The sequence below is a fragment of the Typha angustifolia genome, chromosome 7 (assembly GCF_048772165.1).
Source record: "Typha angustifolia cultivar Huaian chromosome 7, ASM4877216v1, whole genome shotgun sequence".
Taxonomy (NCBI): Eukaryota; Viridiplantae; Streptophyta; class Magnoliopsida; order Poales; family Typhaceae; genus Typha; species Typha angustifolia.
This window is the reverse complement of record NC_133245.1, coordinates 14303174-14329637: the sequence shown is the minus strand read 5'-3', so window position 1 is coordinate 14329637 and position 26464 is coordinate 14303174. Positions and strand designations below refer to the sequence as shown.

General features: G+C 38.1%; 5 protein-coding genes and 2 long non-coding RNA genes across 8 annotated transcripts; 2 read left to right on the top strand and 5 right to left on the bottom strand.

Annotated features, from left to right (window-relative positions):
- Positions 1-1069: 1069 nt before the first annotated feature.
- Positions 1070-5342, bottom strand: LOC140763302 (uncharacterized). Its single transcript, XM_073101427.1, has 3 exons — positions 4769-5342; positions 4193-4323; positions 1070-2324 (listed from the first exon to the last, which is right to left on the bottom strand). The coding sequence occupies exons 1-3, from the start codon at positions 5024-5026 to the stop codon at positions 1592-1594; spliced, it is 1122 nt and encodes a 373-aa protein (XP_072957528.1). The 5' UTR covers positions 5027-5342; the 3' UTR covers positions 1070-1591.
- Positions 5343-7108: 1766 nt separating this feature from the next.
- LOC140763397 (uncharacterized) lies at positions 7109-7802 on the bottom strand. The gene is made up of 2 exons (XR_012104822.1): positions 7605-7802; positions 7109-7514 (listed from the first exon to the last, which is right to left on the bottom strand). It is a non-coding gene; the product is annotated as an uncharacterized lncRNA (long non-coding RNA).
- Positions 7803-8559: 757 nt separating this feature from the next.
- On the bottom strand, positions 8560-9812 carry LOC140763505 (xyloglucan endotransglucosylase protein 6-like). The gene is made up of 4 exons (XM_073101722.1): positions 9636-9812; positions 9469-9569; positions 9116-9309; positions 8560-9025 (listed from the first exon to the last, which is right to left on the bottom strand). Exons 1-4 carry the CDS (start codon positions 9802-9804, stop codon positions 8611-8613), a joined length of 879 nt encoding a protein of 292 aa, XP_072957823.1. The 5' UTR covers positions 9805-9812; the 3' UTR covers positions 8560-8610.
- A 1662-nt stretch (positions 9813-11474) lies between these two features.
- Positions 11475-12011, bottom strand: LOC140763657 (uncharacterized). The gene is made up of 2 exons (XR_012104863.1): positions 11853-12011; positions 11475-11762 (listed from the first exon to the last, which is right to left on the bottom strand). It is a non-coding gene; the product is annotated as an uncharacterized lncRNA (long non-coding RNA).
- Positions 12012-14499: 2488 nt separating this feature from the next.
- LOC140763498 (replication protein A 32 kDa subunit B-like) lies at positions 14500-17628 on the top strand. Its single transcript, XM_073101712.1, has 10 exons — positions 14500-14712; positions 14788-14898; positions 14984-15081; positions 15164-15205; positions 15288-15365; positions 15917-15995; positions 16123-16212; positions 16329-16414; positions 17069-17137; positions 17234-17628. The coding sequence occupies exons 1-10, from the start codon at positions 14608-14610 to the stop codon at positions 17316-17318; spliced, it is 843 nt and encodes a 280-aa protein (XP_072957813.1). The 5' UTR covers positions 14500-14607; the 3' UTR covers positions 17319-17628.
- A 731-nt stretch (positions 17629-18359) lies between these two features.
- Positions 18360-20556, top strand: LOC140763499 (large ribosomal RNA subunit accumulation protein YCED homolog 2, chloroplastic). 2 transcript variants are annotated; one of them, XM_073101714.1, is made up of 7 exons: positions 18360-18660; positions 18745-18936; positions 19379-19468; positions 19631-19717; positions 19800-19880; positions 19956-19974; positions 20073-20556. In XM_073101714.1, exons 1-7 carry the CDS (start codon positions 18463-18465, stop codon positions 20138-20140), a joined length of 735 nt encoding a protein of 244 aa, XP_072957815.1. In that variant the 5' UTR covers positions 18360-18462; the 3' UTR covers positions 20141-20556. The 2 variants fall into 2 exon arrangements, with proteins under 2 accessions (XP_072957815.1, XP_072957814.1); XM_073101713.1 differs by having other exon boundaries at positions 18361-18660; positions 19956-20001.
- A 409-nt stretch (positions 20557-20965) lies between these two features.
- Positions 20966-25925, bottom strand: LOC140763496 (probable metal-nicotianamine transporter YSL12). The gene is made up of 6 exons (XM_073101711.1): positions 25260-25925; positions 23113-23276; positions 22930-23027; positions 22711-22845; positions 22393-22582; positions 20966-22302 (listed from the first exon to the last, which is right to left on the bottom strand). Exons 1-6 carry the CDS (start codon positions 25708-25710, stop codon positions 21184-21186), a joined length of 2157 nt encoding a protein of 718 aa, XP_072957812.1. The 5' UTR covers positions 25711-25925; the 3' UTR covers positions 20966-21183.
- Positions 25926-26464: the final 539 nt, after the last annotated feature.

Here is a 26464-nt window from a genome sequence, read left to right as displayed (position 1 = left end):
AATAAAACCTATATATATAATATTCAAAGTATCTAATTAAATATGCTCTCATATTCAGTTGTGTCTAAAGTTTTATGTAAATTTTTATCTTTGGGATATACAAGCTTGTATACGCCTGTATGAAATTTTAGATACAGGATAATGCAATTGTTCAATTTAATTTTGAAGAAAGATATATACATATATATATATATTAGATTACAAATACTTTTCTTAAATTTGGAGCAAAATAAAATATCTCACTACGGTGACAGAAAATACTTAATGACAATATACTCCTAAAAGATTAATGAGCTAATTAATTTAGCTAGCAAAACAAAATAACAATTATACCCTTTTTATTCCCTTGCCTTACGTTTTAACATTCTATCTTTCACCCCACATCTACGATGAGCTTGCACCGGAAGAGACTTCAAGGAGGCACTCACGCCCTCTGTGTTGTCTGAGAAGGGTCTAGTGCGTCACCGTCCTTACTGCCCTCACTCTCGCCCTTTTCGTAGGCAAAAGCTAACCCTCGAGGCCAACAGACGAATCCATCATTGCTGTCGACGATGAGACGAGGAAGGAAAGGTGACAGGAGGCAACGTCTGTTGGTACTAGCTAGCTAGCGATGCTGCCCCTCACCGCCAGTGATCTTGGTTGGTGCTTGGCTATCGTAAGTCGGCAGCTAGAAGGTGATGTCAAGAGTTGACGATGATAAAAAGAAGTCACTTATAATGAAAGGCAAGAAGACAATAAAAATTTTGATAATAAGAAAAATTAAATTATATTAATATATATCTTTTTATCATAATTTAATTAAAGTGTCGTATAAGGGTTATAAAGGCATCTAAATAATTTTGGCGTTAATTAATTGCAAGTAAGACTACTAACTTTTTTGACGGTAGAGTAATAGAATGTCCACATTGAAATTTTTTAAAAATATAGGAATTATATTGTAATAAAAAATAACCCAAAAAGTTCTTCTTAAAAAATCAGATATAGTTTATGAAGTATAGATGCAATTAACCCAAAATAATTATCTCGAGTCGAACCTGATGAATACTACATCAAAAGGGAACTCTGAAGAGATTACAAAACCACACTATTTAGCATCTGAAATATACATAAAATGGGTCTCAACTTCTTCTATATTGCATGTTAGTAAAGACTAGTGCAACATTCGATTTCTTTTTCTCCAAATATATCATCTGCACTTGTACAAAAGAAACTCCACAAACAACAACCAGGGCAGAAGAATATAAGAATATCACGACAAAAAGAATTGAAGTCGTCTTCCATCTCAGTATCTCTCAGAGTATGATATGACAGGAGGACGAGCAGAGGGCTATCTACTGAACAAAATCTCCAATCAAATGGAGCTGGTAATCCATACTGACTGTTTATTCACCGTGTGTATACTATTTTACTCTTGCTGGTTCTTGTTTTTTTTTTTTTTTCTGTTTTTTGAGAGTAACTCTGCTTGTTGAGATATACATAGTATTAGCCTTGCTAAGTTGAAGCTTTGACGTAAGAAGCTCATTTCATGAGTTTGCAAGAAGTTCCATATATCCCAAATATAACCAAAGTGCAGAACAGGCGACAAGTTTTGCTAGTCACGAGCAGCTTTGTTTCTCCATACACTTAAGGGCTTTGACAAACCATCAAAAAATGGCCTAGCAAAGGTATCAGGTTTCAGACTCCATCTGCTTTTTGGCCATATGGAGGAGCTTCCGCCAGATTCCTGCAAACTAGATGTGCTGGAGGATTTCCGGACAATGAGTAATGCATCAGACATCAGAGAGTCCCCGATTGGAACAAAATTCTGATGATTCGCATCAATATCTGTCCGGCTCCCTGTCTTTGGCCTTGGCGCGCGAGATTTTCCCGTCCTCCCAAGGAGCCCTCCGCTACTTTCTTCCTTCGACAACAAATCTGGAGTGTGCATTAATGGAATGGCATCAGCTTTCTGACGCCTCCGAACAGAACTTTCAATGTCACTGCCGTCTGCATCTTCTATAGTTGCTTTGTCCTCTGTGATATCACCATTTTGTTGTAGGAATCCATTAAGAAAGCTTCTAGACTTTCTATGCCCATTCAGAAGTGGTTCTGAATTTGGTGCCTCTCTAGGCAACCGTTCATCTTCCAGATAACAAGCCTTACCAGTTTTATAAACTGTCATTTCAGTGCCTTCAAGTGCTGTTGCCCTCTTAGGGGGCGTGAGACCATAATATCCTTGTAAACTGCTCATGGCCGGGGACACTTTGCACAGAGGTGGTTTCAGCTTGAGAGGTTGAAATGATTCCAAAATATCATTGTGAGATCGACGTGGCGGTGTCTGTTCACTGCAGCAACTTATACCATGATTAGTGACAATATAAGGCACCAACACAAATCTAGCAGAACACATGAAATGATTGAAGGGGCGAATGGACATTTGTAAATGACTGATTAAAGAGGAAACAAAGTGACGAACAGTCTGAGCAACAACAGGAAATTTTCTGTACAATATCAATCATTTAAAAACTTCATTCTTGGGAAAAGATTGTTTGAATGGACCTTCAATGTTCAATAAAATTTGCTCTTAGAAAAAATATGTTCGAATGAAACTATTTCGCTCGAACGGAATCAAATCTCATTCGAACATAAATCCTACAACACTATTCTTCAAACTAAAACAATTTTAATTTTGGTTGCCAAAAAAGAAGAGGTTATGACTTTTACAATTAAATCTAAAGAAATTACGTCATGAAAGCATTTGCTTTCTCACAAATTTGTCAATCACAAAAATAACAATTACTAGTCAAAAATTACATATTTCTCTTATTCTCACTTCATTAAACCTACTAGGATCAAAATAAGAACAGTCAATGGCAGCTAAGGACATCTATTTAAATAATTCTTCTTCTATCATGCTAACACAAGGACCTGCTCACCTTGAAGTAACTTTCACTAGAGACTAAGAGAAGAAACTCAGAATGATGACCTCATACAGAGTTGCATCACATCCTCCAATATTCTAGGGAAACAAAAGATAAATACTTCTGTTGTCAGAAGAACATTAACACATTCAGATAATATGATTATCCAATGATAATTGAGTGAAGATGGTTTTGCTTTAACTGACTCAGTTTTTACTTACAGACTTAGCAGTTAGCCGGAGCACTGATGTTTGAATAGATACTGCTACAGACCACAAGCTACCAAATAAAACAATGGGCATCTCTCTCATGCTTAACAGGAATACTCCATCTATATGTAACCATAGGCCTGATTCATGTGACATTCTGCCGACGACACATTACAAGCATACAACTCTTACTCTTTGTTAGTTTCCACCATCTACAATATATTAATGGCAGATTTAGTTGGGTTCCGTATAAGGCCAATTGCTACTGAAAATGACCGAGAAAGCTATAAGATGTACAAATATATAATGTAAAAGTATACAGAAAAAAGAAGAGAAAAACTTCTCTTTTGAAGAAAAATAGCTAGGATAGGTTCGTGGTTAACTCACATTTCTCTCTACAAATTTGAACCTTTGTACTCAGTAGACTAAAAAGACAAGATACAAAAGAAGGCCAAAATAAGAGAGGTTAGGTATCAGCAGTCTTTAAAGCAAACCATGAGACAGCGAATCATGAGACGGAGGAACAAACGAAACTAAGAGCACTAACAACAAAGGACATAATTAGTATACAAGGTTTGGCACTTATACATTATGAGAAAAGACAATCTAGAAGGTCCAGTAAAAGACAGGAATTATATTTGGTGGTTTTACTTTTCTTTGATAAAGCTAGGCTTTTGCATAAGCTTTTGTGGTGCTACCTACTCAATTACCAATATGCATCCAAAAGGATTTAAAGTAGGGATTGAATGGACCTATAGGGCATTTGACCTCTTCAGACCTCAATGTAGCCAAGCCCATACTAGGAACTAAAAACCACCTTAACATAATGATAGCACTATCTAATCCTGAATTGCAGCTGATCAAGTTTACCTGTTTATGCAAAATAGGACTTCATACATAGCAACAGGAGCATTGAGAATGCAACCAAGAGAAGAGAACAATTTGTCCCAAATTTAGTAGCTCAATAAACAATTGCCAAAAGAATACATGCATAGAGTAAGAAAAAGAAAAGGAAGCATGATATTAGAATGCTTATACCAGTATATAAATTTAAATGCACACAATTTAACACATGAAAATTACCCGTTACTAACTGAGCCATTTGACAGATAAGGAGATGGAGGATGTCGTCCTGGCAAAGGAATCTGCAATGACTTGTGACCGAACATCTGAAGATCTGTCACCAAGCCATTTAGCCGTCTGATATCTGCCACCTAAATCATCAAAACTAACTTAGGACTTAGATGCACATCAATTGCACTTCAAATAAGGCAAAACGAGAAGATAACTGATTGAATATTATATATTGCTCGGAGAATGCAAGAATCACCAAATTGTTAGTTAATGCATATCTCGAGTTGACCAACATCAAATGCATGAAAATTGGATTACAAAAAGATGACACTTAATTCATACCAAATTTTCATATAAAGGATTTTTGACTAAGTTGCTCCAGTAGATGAATCAAAGCTACATTAAGATGCCATCACAAAGCATCGAAATAATTATCTCCAACAAAACGATACAAAGATCCGGCCTTTTTATTACAAAAACAATCCCATTTTCCTTACTTTCTGTGTCTTACGCTAACCAAATCAAAATTATAGGAAAAAGGAACCGAAAAGGGAAACTAAAGGGAGGCAAGGAGACTCCACTTACCTCTACTCCATACTTTATCGCAATGCCGGCAAGCGTATCCATCTTTGATACTCTATGTTCAATGTAATTAACACCCACCAACGACGACGACGATGACGACGACGAAGAAGAAGAAGCAGAAGAAGGATAAGACCAGGATGACGATGCCGGAATTGTTGCAATGGTCTCGCTTTCCTTCGGACGATGGACGACTCCATCAAAGAAACCACTCGATAAAATATGAGAGCTCCCATTTCTTCTACCTCTCTCCATCAACATCCGGAAAACACCTCAAATCCACCTACAAATCCGTGCAAAACACCAAAATTGCGAGAACTTTACATCCAGACCACCATCGCATCGATTCGTCGCACGGGGAGCCGAATTTTTTTCGATATTCCTCAAAAATCAGTGGAAATTCGCCGCAGAAAAGCGTACACCGGTGGATCCGGGGCTGCCGATCAAGATCCTGGTCGGAATCGGGTCTAAGTTCTCGTCGAACTCGATGTATCGGACGCTGCGCGATTCCAGATTAGGCGTAAAAATTCCCAAAATAAGAGAAAAGATAAGAGGGGGTAGGAGAAAGAGCGGAGGTGATGATGCCTTTTAAGAAGCTTGGAGGAGGTTTGACGCGGTTCTATAAATTTTAAATAAAACGTGGAGGAACCATAGTGGCTATTGCACAAAATTTCCTCCGACCTTCGGCGTTCGGTTTCTCGAATTACGGCTCGCTTTTCTCTATTGCCCTCAAATTTTATAGTAATTACGCTTTTTTTTAAAAAAAAAATCCCACAGTAATCGCTAAACATTATCTTTGTTGGATAATACCCAAATTGCCCCTCCTTTTTTTTTCTATTCGCACTTTCCTCGTTACTCTGTTTGCGTGATGTCTCGTAATTGTAGATAAAATTAAATTACTTTTTTTTTTAATCTTATATATATATATATATATTAGATTAAATGAGTTAATGCTTCTAGCTGTGAATATAGTATACGACCACTACGGTAGTACAGTGGCAGTGCAAAGGTTTAATTAATTTAACTCATCCCGTAAAAAGTATAAAAGAAAGTCAACTTCTATGCGTGATGCCTACTTTTCTCCACTGACCCATTCAGTTGTGCCTGAGTTTGACTTTGAGGAGCAAATGGATGGAAGAAGCAGTCGATCTAGTTGCCGGGGTCAACGTGAGTTCGTTCCGGATGGTAACAAGTAAACCACCCAGCTAAGAACGCTCCGGATCACGTGCGTCAAAAAATCACGGCCGTCCGTTTTGGGGTTAATGCCGTCCTTAATTGCGCAATAATTTTTGGATTGTCGGCTAATTACTCTACCAGTTAGTAATTAAGGCTTCCATCTCAAGACCACTTCGTTCCACGCCTAATTTACTAGGACTACTATTATAGTTGTATGACGAAATTACCCTTTCTCTGTTAAAATTACGACTTAATATCTCATCTAGAAGCGTTCGATCCTAGGTGCAAAGGGTAAAAGTATAATTTGGTTGTCAAACAGTGAGCTGAAGCATTGAAATGTTGGATTATATTTATACGTAAAGAATTAGTACATAACATCAGCAGAAGGTTGTCAAATAGCCCATCTCTTCCAGCTACAACTAATAGTCTCCAGGCTTTACACCAACAATATTTATAAGTTGGTTAATATGGCTCCACTTTGAAAATAAGAATATGCATTGCGTTATTAGAGCTAATGACTTTTCCCAACATGTATCTAACTATATATCAATATATAAATATACTCTCATAAAAGATAACTAAAATATAGTTTATTAAATTCAATCCAATAAAATATAATATTTTTTTATATTTAATATATTATGTTAGAGTAATTATATCTAACCCAAGCCTAATATTCAATGGGCTAATGGATTGTAACGAGCTAGAATATTTAGGCCCAATTGATCTGAAAAGCTCAGCATTTCGATCTAATAAGGAATCCTTATTTATAGGTACGCAAATAGGTGTGCACTGAGTTGTTAATGTTTGGGTTAAGAAACACAACGTGTATTTTTGGCCCCCTTTGGTTAGTCGAAGAATAAAAGACTGTTATCCATGAATTACACATCTCGTTCTTATGGTTTATAGCCAAATATAATCAAATATAGTATTAACTTAATCACATTCCAAATAGGAATATTCTTTATGTTAGCGGGCATAGAGGTAACATGAAGTTTGCAGTTACGCTTACAGTGATAATTTCCAATTCGGCCATTGTTTCATTTTAGATCATGAATTGAGGTCTCCCCTGTATTGCAGACTGCCAATAGAAATTCCTAAACTTCCATCTAATCATGTGTTCTCTTCCTAATCCTTCATCACGGTGATTGATTAGAGTTTGAAATCAATTTTTAAAAGCTCAGATGAACAACTAATGGAGCAACGGAGAAGGATACAAGAAGGAAATAAGCAATTTAGAACCATCCACTACACTGATACATTCCCAGCTCCATATCATTTAGCTCCTCCGTATCTCTGGTTGGCTTTTCTCAATAACTTGATACCTTTTAATGCCCCTAGTTAAGTGATCCGAGTAACCATGAAGTGCTTTTGGGAGAACATAGAGAGAGCTACATGATCATCACTTCATTCATGTCTGCAGATCAATTAAGTAGCCGGTAATTTGTTCCTCCTCCTCCTCCTCCGTCATCTTCTTCTTCCAAACTCCAGGAAATTTTCACTAGGCTAGCAAAGGAACGAACAGCACAAGAAATCCAGGATATCATTGCAGCAGTCATAGCAACAAGAACAACTGCAGAGTATGAGATAAGTCTAAAGATGATCAGCCATAGCAAAACAAACCAACACAAGAGTAGACAAGAAAGAATTAGTAACAAGTTACCATTCATCAACTGTCCTATCCTGGAAGTCTTCTCTGCTTGACATTGTTTGAGAAGAAGGTGGTTCCATCCCCACTACTCTCCCTTATCTCTGTCTTGCCGTGTGGATGTTGAAGCCCAACAAGTGATTAAAAGCAGAGCAGTGGAAAAGAGAGAGAGAGAGAGAGAGAGAGAGAGAGAGAGAGAGAGAGAGAGAGAGAGAGAAGGAGTGGTATAGGAGCACTGAAGTGCACATGGGACCTCCTTAGAGCTTAGCGGGGAAGGCTACTTGTGGGCAGTGCTAGTGCGTCCCCACATGTATGACCGGACTATAGATATATTCTATACATTACTTTTTCTTTTAAGTCCATTGTGGGCCTGTGGGGGGTAATATCAAATTCCTTTTAAAATTAAATTTATCTTACCTAATGCATTTTAAATAGTTTTAAATTAATTTTTGTACTTACGAGTAAAGTAAGACAGTTAATTTTTCTATCTAAATTAACGGTGCGTGATGCCTAAAATTTTTTAAAATTGAATAAAGAACTGAATTCCATCAATTTTTAAAATTTTATGAGGAAAAATATTATTTTCCTTATATATAAGTATTTTTTCTCTTCAAAAAATATTTATTTATTTTATTCTTTTACTTTTTAGATTATGTTAAATATATAGTAAATTTTTATATCATATCTAGAAATAAAATATATTTAAAATTCAAAAAAAAGATTAAAAATTCAGCTATCTAGTGGGCAGTGCTAATGCGTCCAGACATGTATGACCGGAACTTTTTCTAAAGTCTTTTGTGGGTAATATCAAATTTGTTTAGTTTACTAAATTGATATGACTCGGTTATCTAATTTATACATCCGAGAGCACTAACCCATTGTCCACCATATAGCTTATTAAAGACTATATTATTATGGTTAAAAAGCGATAGCATGAAATATGATGATGAGAGAAAGAGTTATTCACAAATCCTTTATTCATTCAAATCAACACACTAAAATAGAGTAATAGTTGACCCCATTATAGTTTTCCTTTACACTCTCTCGGAATCTCGGCAAACCTTCCAGAGTCGTTGCAGTAGTCGTAGACCAAGTGCTTGGCCCGCACCCACTTGAGCTGGCGCCGCTGGTGCGGCGTGAGCCGACTCATGCCCGGCGCGTCCCACCAGTTGGTCCCGCCCTCCTTATCGCACGGCTCGATCGAGCCGTCCTCCCCCCCTCCGGCCTCGCAGCCGTCGATCTCGAACGCGCGGAACGACGAGACGAACGGCGCGTGCGCCCAGTTCGTCTTGAGCCGCCCGCCTTGCGTGGCCCAGTCGTCGGCGTTCCACACGGACGCGTACACGCCCATGGGCTGGTCTTTTGGGTAGAGGATTAATCCATCGGACTCTTCGTTGTTGGCGTATACTCTCATCGGGATTCCATCCACTTGAAACCTATCAAGAGTTACTGGAATAAGTTCTATAGTCTTACGTACACTCTTATCCATACCATGTTGGAATAGCTAGCTATCGGGATTTCCTCACCTGATATGGTCATGGTTCCAGAGAATGGAATAAGTGTGGAAGTCGACCGTTGGGTCGAACCACAGAGAGTGGCGTTGCTCGCGGTTTCCACTGCCATTGACGTAGATGTTGGTCTGGACGAGGTAGGGCTCGCCAGATACGTTGCCAAGGAACTCGAAGTCTAACTCGTTGTGATTAGGCCCATCTGATGACATCTGTACCATTGTAATATTTACCATCAAAACTTATATCTATATATGTATATATATGTATATATATGATATATATGATATAGAGAGAGAGAGAGAGAGAGAGAGAGAGAGAGAGAGAGAGAGAGAGAGAGAGAGAGTGGTACGTAGTAGAAATTAACTTACGTAAAATGCCGTCACAGTTCCAGCAGAGTCACCTTCAACGAGTTTGATCTGCATACTTGCTTGGCCAAACAAGTACTTCTTCTTGGACCCAAACCCACATCCTAATTAAAACCGTATTTAGTTAGAAAGGTCACAAGAGCTAAGGAAACGAGACCAAGTTCACTGACCTGAGTCATTGTCAAGCTTGAGCTCGAGTGGCTCTCCATCAGCCATTACAAAGTGGTCTGAAGCCCAGTAGGGTTGGAAGAGATCACTGAAGTTGGCTGAGTGCACTGAGGATAGCAGCAGTGCAAAAGATAGGCAACAGAGAAGCGTGTAGCTGGTCAGTGATGCCATTTGCTCTCTCTGTGAACTTGTTTGAGAGCAAAAGCTGTTGACATATATATAGAGGGATATGGAACTGGTGTTTGAAGTACGATCAGTATTGGGATGGATTCCATGGGTGGGCTGGCTTCCACTTTGGAAGCTCACATATTTATCCAGAATAAACCTAGTTATTAATCCTAGCCGCAAGGCTTTAATATGATAGGTTCTTGATCACCAACTTTGGTGCCAATTATATTAAGATGGTAATCATTTCTATCTATTAGGCAACTTGTGCTTGTAGTTTAAGAATGTTCTCTCGAGGTACTACAAGTACCAACTAATGGTTGGCCTCTTTCTGTTTATCACTGTGCTTAGCTTCGATGATGGTTTAATTCCTTTTAATTAAGGTCTATGGAGCATAGATTAGTGGTAGATACTGTTTGCAAACTTGTTTTTGTTAAAGCTATTGTTTGCTTCTACTTGTATTATAGCACAGCAACTAAACAAACTACAATATGATCACATCTTTTAAAAGCATAAAAGGTGACCTTAGATTGTGCTAGACAGCAGTGCAATGGCATAAAGAGACTGTAGAGGGAACTAGTTAAGTGTGGATCTAATCTAGTTTGCTTAATCACGACAACCAACGCGTGCAGTGGAACTGAAGTTTAATACGTCAAAAAGAAGAAGAAGAATTTGAACTAATTATTAGAATAAAAATAAAGGAAACAAAGGTTCTTTCTTAAGAAAACAAATAATATATATGTACTGATTGAATCATTAGAGTGCTTAAAAAAGTGAAAGAAAACAAAGCTTATTGCATAGTATTGTTTCTGGAGGAGACGTTAGAGTGGGTTGACTCTGTCTCATGAGTCCAATAGAATTCATTTGTAATGTGCATTGGTTACTCTAAGCCCTAATACATTCTATTCTATTGTAAGTGCTATTACAATTGTTGGTATGGATATAGAACATAGATTCAGACCTGCAACCGATCTTAGATGTGCCCAAGTTGTTCAAATTCACTAAAACCCAATGATTTTCCTGCAACTGTGTACTTGGTCATTACTCTTTTTCAAATACTCAAGTCATTCCCTGAATTATAGTGGCCTAATTCGCTTTGAACTTAGTATTGGGCCTACACAGCTCATTACCTTGAGAAGGCCTGTTACAAGCCTGCTCAAATTAGTCATTAGTCTTATTCGTCAATCTCAGTAATCTTCGAGATTTACTTAGATTGCTTCTGTAACCTTCGAGGCGATGTCCCACAAGATTTAGGTAATTAAGGACATGTAAATTAATGGTTGAAGCACCTTCGTCCGAAAGCCGATAAGATTTTTGAAAAGACTCTCCAAGATGATTAAAAAAAAAAGGCTCCAAATTTTATGTTTTTTGGTTGCTTATCTCCTCCAAATAAGGTATAAAAACCTAAACATATTGTCCACTTGTTAAACAGAAAAGTCTAAGTTCATCCATGTGTTTAAATGCAGATGTGCACATCGATTGAATTCTATATATCTTAAAATATTCTGACTCAGTTCGAATACTAGTTGTCAACTTCGTCTACAACACTTTTATTTTCAATAAATGCCATCCTCAACTAGTGCATATTGCTCATTCCAATGGTATCTAGACATAAAATATTATTTTGATCATACTACAGTATTACTAAATACATCATATATTCAACTAATGTAGTGTTATAAAGCAGAATTAACTGAACGATCCATTTATTTTCCAAACATGTATCTCTTAATACATATTCTGTTTTATTTTTTCAAAGAGAAAAAAATGAAAGTCCCAAAAGTGCTCCGAAGTGATTCTGGAAGAACATAAAGAGAGCTAGCTATACGTGATACAGATTGTGGTGATTTATTGGAACTCGATCCGGAAGTTAAGTTGTCACCAGGCTCGATCGTTAAGATCAGGAGGAGCATTGCCCAAGAATCTCCAGGATGCACTGGCAGCACTTGAGGCAACAACAACAGCTGCAGAGTGCGAGATAAACTTAGGGAAAAAATGATGAACAAAGAGCAAAACGAACAGCATAAAAGTGAACAGGAATGGATACAAGTTACCATTCAAACATAAAGCTCTTAGATTCGGAGTCTTCTCCGCTTGACATTGTCTGAGAAGAAGGTGGCTTCATCTCCATTGCCCTTCTTTGTCTCGCTGTGTGCATGCTAATGAAGCCCATGGAAGGGGATTAAAAGGAGAGAAACTAAAATGTGGGCATGACCTAGTCCATTCGAATGGATAGAATAAGACGAGGACTGTGAGCTGGATTTTAAATGTTAAGAAAGTGAACCTAACAAATCCTTTTATTTTAATTAAAGTATATTAAAGAAAAGCCAGAGGCTCAATACTTAGATTAATAATACATAGCCCGTGACCTCGAAAGCAGCCATCATACCTTATTTGTTTATTTTAGTGTCTCAAATTTTATTAATGCTCAATAAGAAAATGCTCGACCGTAGCTTGGTCAAATTTTACTTGATCCCTACTACTAATGTGTGTCATTTAATATATGCTGATAATCTTATCATTAATTAGTATTAAGATTTATGTTAATAGTTATAATATTAGTAAGAATATCTTAGATTGCTTTGGGGTTATTTCTAATTAAAAATAAATTTGTTTTATCGATAGAGATATTAAAATGTTTTGAACATCTTTCATGGTAGTTTGTCATTTAATTACATTGGAAATGCATATTTTGCCTTCTAAGCCCAGCATTAGGGACGGCAATAGCATTATTTAATATGGTTAATGCCAAGCTTGTTAGATGGAGAAAATATTCTCTATCCCAAGTTGGAAAGATGACCCTTATTAGTTCTACTATTAATGATATTCCTAGCTATAAGTTTAGTAATTCTGTGGTCCCCCTCAAATTGGTGGAGGATATTCATAAAAAATCTAAGGCCTTTCAAAGATAGTCATCTTGTTAACCGGAATGATGTCAATTTGCTTGAAGATCGTGGAGGCCTGAACATCAGCAAACCTTCATGAATCCAAAAATTTCTAGGCTTCTTAATGATAAAAATCTTCTTCGAGTATAGTTAATGAACAACAAGTATGAAAAATTCAGCCTTTAGGGCAAGAATTTAAGAAGTCGTGGCTTATCTAGCATATATAAGCGTATTATTTCTATGATCCCTAGCTTGAGGGGTGATTATATCAAGAGCATTAGTGATGGCAATACCACCTCCATTACGAATGATCCTTATTATTCTCTATGCCACTTTCTTTCAAAATAACTTATCTTAACATGAATGTAAACTTTGGACAAAAGAAAGTAGCTAGATTAGTTTATAGGGGTTAGTGGCATACTAAAAGACTCTTACACTAGTTTGGCCAGATCACGATAGAGTAGATTTGCCTTACTAAGCTTTGTTGGTGTGGGGGGCAAAGTCAAAAGGTATAGCTTTAGTTAAGAATGATTATACCCTACTGGTGGAGCAATCTAGGCTTAACATGAAAGCTAATCCCAAATTAGAGAGTATTTGGAACTGTCGATAGCCTCGAGAATTAAAATCTTCTTATGAACGCTTATTTGAACCATTTGCCTACAGAGGCAAGACTTCTTACGCAAGGTATGCCTATTGACACCCTTTATATCTTTTTAGAGTGTACCAATGTGAAGCAGATTTGAGACCTTAACATGACTACTCTCGGTATCCATCTATCTTCAAATGGTAACCGGTTGAAGGGAGATTGGTTAAATGAGGAGGGAATTTACTAAAAGAAAAACAAATAATCGATTTGGCACTTATTGCAAACTATTTATGGCAACTGTGGAAGTCTAAAAATTTATCAATTTCAAGGCGCATCAATTCTCCACTTATGATTGCTAGCGAACTATTATTACCATAACAATGGACTATTTAAACTCTAATATGAACTTTAACTCTTGAGGAGAGCAACTCCTCCACCTTTAATCAGGTGGTCCCCCTCTCGCATCCTCGGGTAAAGATCAACGACTCTTTTGACCTAACAATCAGTAAGGATGGAGGAGGCTAGATTTTTTGAGATGCTAACATTCTTTTGATAGATGATATTACTGTTGATTGTGAAAGTGCAATGACTGCCGAAGCTTAGGCCTTAGGAGACTCCTGAGCAAGTCGAAAGCCTTCGCTTCCACCACTTGATCATCGAATTTGACTCCAAACAAGTTGGTTCATTAAAGATATACAATACTTCATTCAAAGTAATCATTAAGCATACCTTTATATATAGGAGAATTTTACTACTAATTAGTTAACAAAGTAGGCTAGAATAACTCCGTCTTCTTCTTTTTATTGTTTTTATTTATTTATTTTATTTACCGGCTTAAGGAAGGGCAATGATTCGATACTAACTAATTAGTTATAAAAATAGATTTTATTTATTAATAAATTAAAGAGTATATAAGATATTTTACATATATAATTAAATTAAGCGATAAAAAAATAGAATTTAAGTATTTTTTTATTACTTATCCTTATAACTGTTTCTTTAAAACTAGAAGTGTCGACTTCTACTAATTTATTATTATTTTTTATTTTTATAAAAAGAATAGATAACTAAGAGTGAGGAATAAAATATAGCTAATTTATTCCTATAATTTAGAAAAGTGACCGGTTATTATGACCTTCCGATTAATTTTATTTAATATTATTTAATCTAAATCATTCGATTAGGATAGAAAAATTAATAACTATTATTGAATCATTTGCACAGGAAGAAACCAGGCCCATTTCCCGCCCCTTCGTTGCTTCTCCTTCCTCATCTCGCGCCCCTTTACTCCCTAGGGTTAGGGTTTCGTGCCTAAGCGACTCCCCCACCCACTAAACCATGTACTCAAACCAGTTCGATGGCGGCGGTGGCGCCGCCCTCTTCTCTGGTGGCGGCTTCATGCCCTCGCAGGCCACCCAAACACCCGAATCCTCCTTCTCCAAGGTACTCCTCTCATCGCTTTGTAACAATTCTTCCTTTTACTTTTTCATCTCATGCTTCCTCTCTCTACGGCTCCAGAGCCGCGCTACCCAGACCGTGCTCCCCCTCATCGTGAAGCAGATAAACGAAGCTTACCACTCCAACGACGACAAGTCCAACTTCGTCGTCGATGGGGTCGAGATCTCCACCGTAAGAGTTCTCCTCGATGTTTGAGATCCTCATAAACATCGTTCTTCTCCGGGTCATCTTATGATGGTTCTTGGTTGGCTTCCAGGTGGAGTTATTGGGTCGCGTCGTGAACAGGATCGAGAGGGTCACTGATGTCTCATTTACCCTAGATGATTGCACGGGAAGGATCGATGTTAACCGATGGTCGGGTCTTTACCTGTTCCCAACCCGAACTTAGTGTCCTTTTGTTTTTCTTCTGTTGATTCGTTTCGTTCTTTGTTCTTAGGGTGAATGAGACATCGGATACGAACGAAATGGCTAAGATTCAGTAAGACTTGCAAAATTGATGGCTGTTACCACTAATTAGGTGTTGAATTTAATGAGTTTTTATAATTTGTTCTTGTTTTAAGGAATGGGATGTATGTTAAGGTCTACGGAAACTTGAAGGGGTTCCAAGGCAAACGTCATGTGGTTGCCTTTTGTGTTCGGTAAGTATTTCAAATGAGGATTGATATGAAAAAGGGAAATTGGATATGTTCTTCTTCCAAGTTATGTTCTTTAGGTTATAATAGTTAGGCTTTCATATGCTGATTTATGCATCTTTGTGCTCTGAGAGACATGTTTCCTTGTTCAGTTTGGAGTTTAAGAATTGTACTACGTATGGCACTTTTTTCCAGATCATTAAATTCTTTGCTTTATTTATTCTCATACTAGTTTTTGCATTCACTTAGTCTTAATTAGTTAGGTTGTTGTACATCACTTTTCTTCCTATCAGTTCTCGATATTCTCTGTTTTAGGTCTACAGGAATTTTTTATTATATATGTATAATGTAAGTTTTTTGTTGGACAAACTGATAGACCTGCAATCATGCTTGTTCAATTGCTTGTTCAATTCCAGTTGATTGTTAGCTTTAGATGCCATTATCTTATTGTTTCATACATGTCTTCAATATCAAGATTTATGTTTGTTTCTTCATATTCTTTATTACTCTGCTATTGAAACATTCTAGTATCTTATTGTTGTACTTTTGTTTGACAGACCTGTGGTTGACTTCAATGACATCACACATCACTTTCTTGAATGCCTTTATGTGCATTTGGAGAATACTAGACCGAAGGTACTAACACTTTAGTAGGGTTATCCTCTGATTTCTCTCCCTTTCTTTTTATGTGTCTTGAGAGCTTCTTAAATATGATAATGATAATTCCTGGGGTGTTCTTTTGCCTTCAATTTGAATGGTTCAGTTACATGGAGGTGGCCCTCTTCAGTTCCAGGGCAATGCAACTACAGCAGCAACTCCGATAAAGGGATACCAGACACAAATTTCTAATCAAGTATGCTCTTTTTGATTTGTTATTGTTTTCATTTAATTTCATCATTCTAGTGGGATACACCAAAAGTGCCATTTCCTTTTCATGTATGATTTATTCCTCTTTTCTTGTTATTCTAGCTTCCAACACATTCGGCAATGGGGGCTCGACCTGCAAATGATATCCGCGATTTGGTTTTGAATATTTTCCAGGAACCAGCAAGCCTGTAAGTTTAATTTCTTATGTATGTTAAAACTGAACACCCAGGGAAACTCTGAGAAGCCCTGACCATATTATTATCTGAAGCAACAAAGACATAATTCTGCTTTCTATTATTCTCCATAGATTCTTTGCTTTCTATTAGCTTTTGCTCCTATTATTACTGTTGTGCGTTCGTTGTGATGTTTGTACTGTCCATAGTCAGCAATGAGCTGTCTTTTGCCCCGTAGTCTGCTATTATAGAAGAGTACCTTCTAAACTCTTTATCAGCCAACTGACATGCCTTAAAAAAAATTTGATTTCCCTATTATGAATTTAATTTAGTGATGAAACTCTATGCACTTCAAATATTAGTGTAAAGAACCGTGGCGATCTATTAGGAGGTGTCACAGTGTACAAAGCTCCTGCTGAGGCAGCTCTGTGCATGGAAGCCTGAAGTTAACTTGTTCCATAATTTGCACGTGGATGTCCTACTTATCTTGCTATTCCTGACCTTGAACCCATTCTTGTCATTCGAATGTGTAACTGCAGTCTTTCTTGAATTAGTTTAATTTGATGCCTGCATTGTGTACTCAGCCATTGTTCTGCTAGCTTAATGCATGTTTTGATAGTCAGAAAGCTGTTGGTCTAAATATGTTGATATTATCTCATTCTTCTGCAGCACTCGTGAGCATGGGTTGCATGTTGATGAAGTTATCAGACGACTTGGATTACCAGTAGATAAGATTAAGTCTCTCCCTCCTTTCACTCCCTCTCTCCTCCTCTATTTCTCCCTTACACATAGATGAGGTTAACCTTGTGAACATATTTCTGAAATCTTTTACAGGGATGCAATTGAATACCATGTTGATGTTGGCAATATTTATTCTACAATTGACGAGTACCATTACAAGTCTGCATGCAATGGCTGATGGCTGGTTGACTAACTGTTGTGGAATGCTTTGAGTCTGGGACTACACTAGTGTATTATGTTAACCAGCATCATATCCTTTGTACATTGTCTTTGCTGTCCTTTTACAAGTAAAAACTATGACAGTGTTACCTTCCCGTGAATGTATGTTGACATTAAGGGAAAAAACGAGGCACCAGAAAGTTTACCTTTTAGCTTTTACATGGACTGTGCCTGAGACTCTCATGGTGCAAGTACGTTGATACCGCTGCTACTGTTTGAATGTAAATTTTGTAGGTTTGAAAATATAGTGGAAGGAGACTAGTGAACAATTTGTGCCTTATGATGAGAATATTGCTGTTATTGGGATGTACAGTTGAGGCTACTATGTAATTGAAAGAATGGCGCTTCTATGAGGTGAACTCATGAGTATATTGGTTTAATATATCCTATATAATGGGACACTTCTTTGTGAATATGGTTATGCTAATTAGGAAAGCTAAACTGAATCCTCTCCTCATACTTAGTTAAAATCTCGTAGGTGTTTGGGAAATATATGCATGAGATCACTCACTCCTGAGGGTTATATTGTAGCTTGGAACTTTATTAGTGAGTTGAATCTTTGCCTTTACAGAGATGATCATGTCGCTGTGTATCCAAATATAATTACCCTCCCGGCAGGTCCAGGTTTTATGCTTCACAAATAATGATCAGGTTTAAGACAACCATTTTTTTTCCTCAGCAATTTGAGGGGTGTCATATGGCATCCTTCCTAGCGCTCAGCTTCGATCCCATTTCTCACTCTCTCTTTCTTTCTCCTTGGGTTAGGGCACTCGATACGATAAGCGGTGAGGAGCATGAGCAAGCTGAGCTCAAGTCGGCTCGCGGCGGTGAGCTCATTCTCCTCTCCCTCAATCTTGTGGCACTACACTGCACAGCCATTGTTATCGCTAATTAATTTTTTTGGGTTCATTTTAAAAAATTCTTATACGGACACTGTTAGAGCACGTAAGTAACTCTCCATTTCCACATGGATATTTACTCAAAGGAGAGATAACATGGACCACATGAAAGTGTTACACCAAGAGATAAGGCCTGCAACCCCATTGTGAAATACCCGCAGAAGAACCAAAGCAAAAGAACAAATCTCTCTGCTCAAATTGCAGATGGCAAAATCCTTCAATTCCATCTCAAGGCTCTTCAATCCTATCGCCACCCACCTTCCTAACACCAGAAGCCATAAACTTTCTACGTTCTCATGCTCCGACTCGCGAGCTTCTTCTTCCTCCTTTTCTTCTTCTTCTTCTTCCTTTTCTTCTTCTAATTCCTCCTCTACACCATCAGATAGAGTTGAAGCCTCTCAGGTGACTGCAACCTTCACATGAAGATGAAGTAGAAAGACATGCAAATAGATTATATATACTGAAACCATTACTTTCCTGTAACAGAGTCCAAAGAAGAATCCGAGAAAGGTAGCGAAAGCGCCACGCCGCTTGATCTCAATCTCGACTGCGGGTGCGAGATGGCAGGGTCAATGGAGTTGTGACTTTGTGTTCACACTTAGAGAGCTTCAGCTCGAAGACTTGGCCGAGGATGGTGACAAGGACGCAGAGGTCTCTGTTACCCTCTCCATCCAGAAGGTAATTTCTCTAGTAATGCGCAATAAATTGATTATCTCTAGACATCCAAAGAATGGAAGGCCTAATATGTCTTGGAATAGGTAGTGGCTATTTTAGTGTCTATTATGCTTTAATTTTCTTCTACTTCTTGTGCATGAATTGCCATTCATTCTGTTTCAACTTCAATTATGTCTGTTTAGGATGCTGCACTTTGCAACATTATGAAGCTAATTCAAGCGTAAAACAAAAGTTTTTGTTTCAATATATTTGTGACCGAACCATTAAAATAGAAGGGGAGAGGAAGAAATCATGGTTTATCTCACCACCAATAGATTCAGATTAATCTGAATCTAAATGACAGTTCTACGAATTTTGAGAACAAAACTACGAAAATTGAGGAGATTGATGAAGTGTATTGTATTTAAAACCAAACTACCACTGAGCTTAATCTTCTTAATTTCAGCATGCTGGGTTTGGATTCTCAATAGATGGGCGAGTCATCACATCCTTCAATAGAAAATGCAGCTGCTGCTTCTCATCCTACTGCAGAGAGGTATATTATATTACATCTGAAACCCATAATTTGGATGTTAAGTGAGAAAAAAAATAATGTTATACTTAATAAGTGAAATAATGTGGAGATTATTCTATCTACAAATGGATAAAATTATTGAATTATCAGAAGATATGATTGTGATATTGAATTAATTTACAGATCGATACTACATTCGATGTCTGGGTTCTACCTTCAAGCAGGAATAGTGATCTTAATTTGCCTGAAATTGGCGGAAATGATCCTTCATTAAGTCTCCTGAACCTATTTTCTCTCTTTTTTTCTCTCTAAGCACACAAGAAATTCTAACATGCAGAATTTAACTTAGCAGGTCATCTACGTAAAGCCCGGGTCAGAAGCCGATCTCGACTCTTTAATCCAAGATACGATACGTCTGTCAACATCAGCAAAGGTCACATAATTTAACCTCCCCTGGAATATCTTTAGCATTCCAGTTACTAAAATGGTGGTGGTGTTCATGGTGCAGGACACTTGCTCAGAGTCATGTGAGAAGTCTGCAGTCATATGGCAATGTATGCATAGCATTCATCACTTATGAAGATCTATTAAAGCCATCTCACCTGTATGTTGCAAATGCTTGCAGATAATGATGGAAAGAGGGACTATGACCAAAGGTGGTCAAGGCTTCTTGAGTTGAAGAAGGCAATGTAAAAGAGCATGCTTAGTTATATCATCATCAGCCTACAATCTCAGAAAAGCCTCCTGATGCAAAGGCAAGAGGGATGTGAGAGAAATTCCCCAGAAAGTATCAGGTTGTTGCAGCAAACATGGGCAGAAGAATGTCACTACTCAAAAGAAGATTACTAATTACAGGGTTCAATTTAAGGGTAGGTGCTTATGTAGAAATAGATAGTCAGACGCTCTTTGCACAATCTACATCAGAATTTGGATGAGATAAAAAAAAATAGCATAATAAAGTCAAAATGTATGAATAGAACAATATGTTTTATATACCTGAATAAGGGATTCAGTGAATAATGGTTCATCATGATGAAGATGTCTGCTATTGTAATGTGGCAGAAATTCGCATTATATATAGTTGAGAGGGGAATTGCTGATTCCTGTTAGATTATTTATAATAAAGGAAGACTGTGCAACTAATAAGGCAAATAATTTAGTTAGGGCAAATAATGCTTGAGAAAACAAGGACATGAAGCTGCAGTGCTTACCATGCCAATTGCTATTGTAAGTCTGCAATATTTGTTTGATTATGCCATTTATTTATCCACAAACCAGCTAATTAACTGCACAAGACGATCAATGATCATGTTGGACACTTTTCATTGAGCAGAAAATAATAATAATAATAATATATATATATTCTGTTCAGGTAATTGAAAAATGCAGCTTTGTCCACTTTATCAGAGCAGCATTCACTTTTGACATGGTGACAACCAACTGTTAGATCTATGAATGTCGAAATGATTATATAATTGTAAGCATCATTTCATGCTATTTTTCAATAAAGCTTGCAAATGCTTGTGAAGATATCTTTCACATTTCGAATTCTGGCCACTCATTTCACAAGTTCGACATTATAGAGAATAGCTGCTAGTTTGCACCGACCTTAATTACCCCATATGTTTACAGTTCGTCCATTCTATTAAACATAGAGCAAATAGATACAATTTTAGCAGACACTAATTACAGAATATCCTATTATACTCAATCAATGTTTTACTAATGGTTCCTCCTTAAGACAAGGAGGTAATGAAAGTGTCCACTTTGTCGTTCATATTTCTCGACAAGAACTTCATGCATATGGGAGGCTTCACCTTAGCAAGAGCAAGCACAGATTGAGGCAGGGTCCATATTCCATCACCACATATCAAACCAGAAGCCACTGCAGGTCCAAATGCATCTGCCTTTGCCTTGTTGATCAACTCCCACACAAACAAAATCAAGCTCCCTAAGCACATGTCAATGGCAAAGTATGATCCTATGTAAAAGGGTATTGCCATTGCCATTGGGAGAGGTATAAATTTCGCTATCTTTTTTGGTGCCAGATCTCTTAACAAGTTAATGAGAATTGCAGCAGCAAAAAATATGTAGCAGAGTGTGAGGCAGTTCTTTGGAAGGGATGAGACACCATCGACACCAAGGATAGCCATGTTACGATAAACAATGGCATATGGTGCAGGGTATTCACTGCCACTGATACCGATGTCCTTGAAAGCCTTGTAGAAAAGCCAAAAGACACAGGGAGCTATAACACAACCCATTGAAGTACCTATCACTTGGCTAACAAACATAGACCTTGGAGAGGCTAAGGTCATGTATCCAGTCTTGAAATCTTGCATGAGATCGGAAGCAGTAGACACAATGCTCATCATGACACCGCATGCTGCGAGGCCCACAAGCACGCCGCCATGATCTGCACCTGCCCAGGCCCCAATGGTGAAAATTGCGAGCTTCCCATAGGTGGAGGCAAGAGACCAGTCAGTAAGGCCGCTTCCGTAGGCATTGCAGAAGGCCAATACTGGTGCAATGATATAGGCTACCAAAATGTAGTACCATTTTAGCTGCGAAAAGATGTGTGGTAGTGTGATGATTGAGATAGCAGCAATGACAACATAGCCCCCAAGCGCAACCTGCTTTGGTATTTGATCCTTGAGGAAGAGTTCAGTACGCCGTTCTTCGTCAAAGGAGACGGCGGGGCTGGTTGTAATAGGACTGCCATCATCTAAGACAGGAAGCGTGCTTGTGGCACCTCTTTTCTGCACCACTGAGACAAAGGAGGAAATAGTGCGGAGCAGCACCTTGAGGAAGTTGTAGAGTCCATCACCAAGAATCATAGCTATGGATATGAAGACCTGTACGATTAAAGAGATTTTGGATAATTCAGTCTAGTTCTAACTAGCAGTCTGAAAATTGGTGCACCTGATTGGGAAGTAGATGCCTACCCTGTAACCTTGCAAGCCATGAAGACTACCGGATGGAAGATCTGCTGGATACCACTTACCCTTTTGATTATTAATGAGAGGCCACATTACCCCCCATGAGAGAATGCCTCCTAGGAGAACAGATATATTCACAATGTATGGGCAGATCATTCCAACTCCAACATAAGTAGGAGAAAAATCAAAATAAAACCTACAAAAATAATGATCCAAACTCAATATTTATATAACTGCACTCTTCAAGCTGAGCACAAGACGATTAAAACGAAAATAAAATAGACGTGAATTTGTAAGGAGAGATGTGAAGGCTATGCTTATCACCTGTTCTCATAAGCTTTTAAACCCAATGTAGGGAAGGATACAAAGCCACAGTTATCTCCAGCTGTGTAGAACCACTGGAAGAACCCCCACAGGAAGCTAAACACAAAGAACTTGCCCAATGTTTTCACTTGCTTCCTGAAAATAGAATGATTAGTGAATAACACTCCTAATCACATTTGACTAGTGAAACAAAGTATAATTGCACTATTATAATTGTACTTTGCTAGCTTGGCACCCTGGGGTGTGTGGAAGCCATTGATAAGGTGAGCAGTCGCAGTGCCACTGGGATAGATGAGCTTGTAGTCAATGATCATGATCTGAAACAAAGTTCTATAGTTGTTTATCTTTGACATGCTAAATCAAATTTCCGTACTGAGTTCAGTAAATTGAGTTGGAATTTACCTTCCTTAGGGGTACCAGAGCAAAGAGACCAAGAAAACTGACGACAAATAGAAATCCAATCATCCATCCTAACTTTGGGTTCTTCACATTCTGAGCATCATTCAATTCCGTTGTTTGTCGGGCAATTGTTTCACTCATACCAAAAAGGTAACTACCAAAGCCCCCTGTTGAATTCAGTAAGTTGAAAGTCTTGAAACAACCAGAACAAAACTATTTCCATCTCAAAAGAAATGTGAATACAAGTACACCAAGCTAGTTATGAAAGGGTCTTTAAAGCTTACATGTCAATTACATCGCAAGGAAGCAATTAAGTACTTCCCAAGGGCAAGTTAGATGCCATGTAGGTTTTTAGTGAAGCCAAAAAATCAGGAGACCTAAGGGTTCCATAACAATTTGTTGTTGACACATTACTTGTTTATTACTCATTAGTTAACCGAAACAATTTGCAAACCTTGATGGAGATGGCATGTCAAAGGCAAATAATTAAACCCAATCCATCACTGCATAACAATTAGCACTGGAAATTGTCCATGAGTGTAAGAAGAACATATATGAATCAAATTCTTCAATTTGTTGTCTATTTAGGGAATACATATCATGTGTCCTGCACTCTATTAATTTTATTATAAATGAGAGAAAGCACTAAGAAAATGAAAACAAGCTTATGTAGAATAACATACTACAAAAACTATGAGCTGGACCAGGGTTTCATGCATGAAGTTGCATTAAAGGTTCCTACTAGCACTGTCTAGCAGAGAAGTACAGGTTAAATATCACCATAAACAAGCTGAAGCCCAAGTCAAATGGCAATTATGATAGAAGGAGCTTGATCAATTACCAGTTTTCAGTGTTTACAGTTGTCTGACAAGTAATGGAAGTAAGATAAATTATCACAGAATTTTAATGTATGAAGTATGGAAGGCCATACTTCTCAAAGAAAGTAGTATTTACAGCCTAAGTTAGTTTTAAATTATGATCTGACCCCACAATTTGGACCTATAAATCAATCCCACACTTTAATGCTCAGAAAGCATCAGTGAATGATGAGGCACGAAATATGTATAATTTTTCTACTTTACAATACTTTCTTCTTCATAACATGCCAGTTGAAGAAGGCCAGTTGTTATATAATAGGTTGAAGATGGGCCTCAACATTCCTAAATACTTAATGGTTAAGATGCTCCAAAATTGAGTTTAATCCAATCCGCTCACAAATTCAAGGAATTGGAAGTGGCGTAATACGGTGTTGCAAGGAGTTCCTAACACTCAATACTAGCGAGATATTTGACTCCACAAAGTGACAATAAATCAAAAATGGGCATCACTTTCCTTGCTGTGTCTTTATCTAGCGCATGTGTACGAAAGAATAAAGCCAAGGTCAGAAGTCCATTCAAACATTTTGCAGCTTAATGTGGGCCCAAGCAAAACGTGCTTGTATCAACTACATTGATGCTCATCCAGTGCCCACCACCTTGGACCTCAATTGTCATCATCTTACTTTTTCTTTACCCAGTCTATAGATCATTGATTTCCCTCTCCATATTCAACTACTGAGAGGAATCAAATCAAAGAATCAAGATCCTTCCTAGTTCCTATGATGTCCAAAAAGGAATACCAAAAGTTTTTTTTTAAAAAAGAACTTTATGTAGAGTAAGATATCTGAGTTCGACCCCTCCTTGCAGCATGCGAGTGAGACACTTAATAAAAGGTAAAATAGTGAAGGCCGGCCGGCCCTTGGTTGCTAAATTAGCAAATATGGTCCTTGTAAAATTATATATAGATAATTATTGCATTTATTACTATAGTTTGGTCAGGATCTTTGTGTGTAAAAATACTCACACGAAGACAAACGATTCCATACCGCTTAAAAAAAAAGTATAGAAAAAACCCACTCTTTATTAAATTAAACTTGTTCATAGCGCCCACTATAGTTAACAATAGCACCTCAATGTTTTGATAGATGGATTAATCCAAAAAAAAACAGACGGTCAGATATCATCCCATTCCCCACCATGTACCAAACTCTATCGGATCGCATCGATAAAGTCGCATCTCAGCGACCAAATCCCATTCAATGCATCTAATGTAATCGAGTAACCTAGATTAGATTAAAGGGAGAAAGGAAAAGGTAACGCCGGTGAGCTTACCGCTGAAGGCGATGCCATAGGCGGCGACGACGCAGGTCTGGATGACGGTGTTCTCCTGGCGGGTGAAGGGTTGCTTAAGCAGACCGGCCTTGTCCAGCACCGACGTCCACATCTTGACGAAGAAGTAGCCGAGCAGACCGGCGGAGACGTTGAGGGAGGGGATGATACCGGTAGTGAGGTTAAGCTTCATCACGATGATGCTGAACATCACCGCCAGCACGAAGCTCACCGCGAAGGCCCGGAACGTCAGCTGCTCCCGCCACCCCGGCACGCGTTTCCCCTCGAACACCTGCTCCACCGACATCGCCTCCTCCGTTTCCTCCGCCTCCTCCTTCCTCGGCCGTTGGTGCCGCCGCCGCATCTCGCTCGAAACCTCCACCATCTCCATCTCCTCGCCGCCGGCCATGCCCGCCTCGTGATTCGCGCGGCCGTTCTCGTCTTGGGATCTCATCGTATTTGCTTTTGGGTCTCGGCCCTTGCGAAGTAGGGATCTGTATGCGTATTTATCCTACTCGTTGCTGTGATGGGGTCCTTTATTTTCATATGGGTGAGACGGAGGAATGCCGATCGTCGGATGGAGATCGCACGGTCAATGGTTACTCACTGTTGCTGGGGAAAGTGCGTTTCTTTTATTTCGTTATACGTGTTTATCTTATCTCTTTTTTCTTTAATTTTAAATTTTAAATTATACGTGTTTATCCGCTTGAAGATTCCTTAATAACCAACCCACCATACTTATCATTATTATTATGATTAATCTTGAACAAATATCTATAAAATATTTACGCCTGTTATTTTAAAAAATAATAATAATTTCATTTAGGTCCCTGATTCCAGAAATCATTATCCAACTGTGGTTTATGTGTGACTGTACTTTTTCCATCAGTAGCATTTGAATTAAATATTCCTATAATTAATACTTCCACGCTGTGAGAATCACGGGGGCAGCGTTCACATGGAATAGATCCGGAAATTAGGCGGTTGATCATATTATTATAGATAATCCACAGGCTTCATCAGTTATTATCACAAGAAAGAAATAAGGTTGAAATATAAACTTCCCTTAAATTTGCCGAGTGGGGCGATAAGTTCACCAGATAAGAACTCTCTGATAAGCTAACCCTACGGAGAGGAGTATCCTAATGAGTGGGGAAAAGATAAAGAAAAGAAATACCCAACTGGGTGGCAGCTTTAACTTTTCTCAC

Coding starts and splice junctions, on each gene's coding strand:
- LOC140763302 (XM_073101427.1), bottom strand. CDS start 5,026: ATGTTGATGGAGAGAGGTAGAAGAAATGGGAGCTCTCATATTTTATCG. Junction 4,324..4,768: donor CGATAAAGTATGGAGTAGAG/GTAAGTGGAGTC, acceptor TTGATGATTTAG/GTGGCAGATATCAGACGGCT. Junction 2,325..4,192: donor AATGGCTCAGTTAGTAACGG/GTAATTTTCATG, acceptor AAGTTGCTGCAG/TGAACAGACACCGCCACGTC.
- LOC140763505 (XM_073101722.1), bottom strand. CDS start 9,804: ATGGCATCACTGACCAGCTACACGCTTCTCTGTTGCCTATCTTTTGCA. Junction 9,570..9,635: donor CAAGCTTGACAATGACTCAG/GTCAGTGAACTT, acceptor GGTTTTAATTAG/GATGTGGGTTTGGGTCCAAG. Junction 9,310..9,468: donor GAACTGTGACGGCATTTTAC/GTAAGTTAATTT, acceptor ACAATGGTACAG/ATGTCATCAGATGGGCCTAA.
- LOC140763498 (XM_073101712.1), top strand. CDS start 14,608: ATGTACTCAAACCAGTTCGATGGCGGCGGTGGCGCCGCCCTCTTCTCT. Junction 14,899..14,983: donor ATGGGGTCGAGATCTCCACC/GTAAGAGTTCTC, acceptor GTTGGCTTCCAG/GTGGAGTTATTGGGTCGCGT. Junction 16,213..16,328: donor AGACACAAATTTCTAATCAA/GTATGCTCTTTT, acceptor TTGTTATTCTAG/CTTCCAACACATTCGGCAAT.
- LOC140763499 (XM_073101713.1), top strand. CDS start 18,463: ATGGCAAAATCCTTCAATTCCATCTCAAGGCTCTTCAATCCTATCGCC. Junction 19,469..19,630: donor TCTCATCCTACTGCAGAGAG/GTATATTATATT, acceptor ATTAATTTACAG/ATCGATACTACATTCGATGT. Junction 19,718..19,799: donor TTGGCGGAAATGATCCTTCA/TTAAGTCTCCTG, acceptor TTAACTTAGCAG/GTCATCTACGTAAAGCCCGG.
- LOC140763496 (XM_073101711.1), bottom strand. CDS start 25,710: ATGAGATCCCAAGACGAGAACGGCCGCGCGAATCACGAGGCGGGCATG. Junction 22,846..22,929: donor CAGGGTGCCAAGCTAGCAAA/GTACAATTATAA, acceptor TTCTATTTTCAG/GAAGCAAGTGAAAACATTGG. Junction 22,303..22,392: donor ATGGCTTGCAAGGTTACAGG/GTAGGCATCTAC, acceptor TTAATCGTACAG/GTCTTCATATCCATAGCTAT.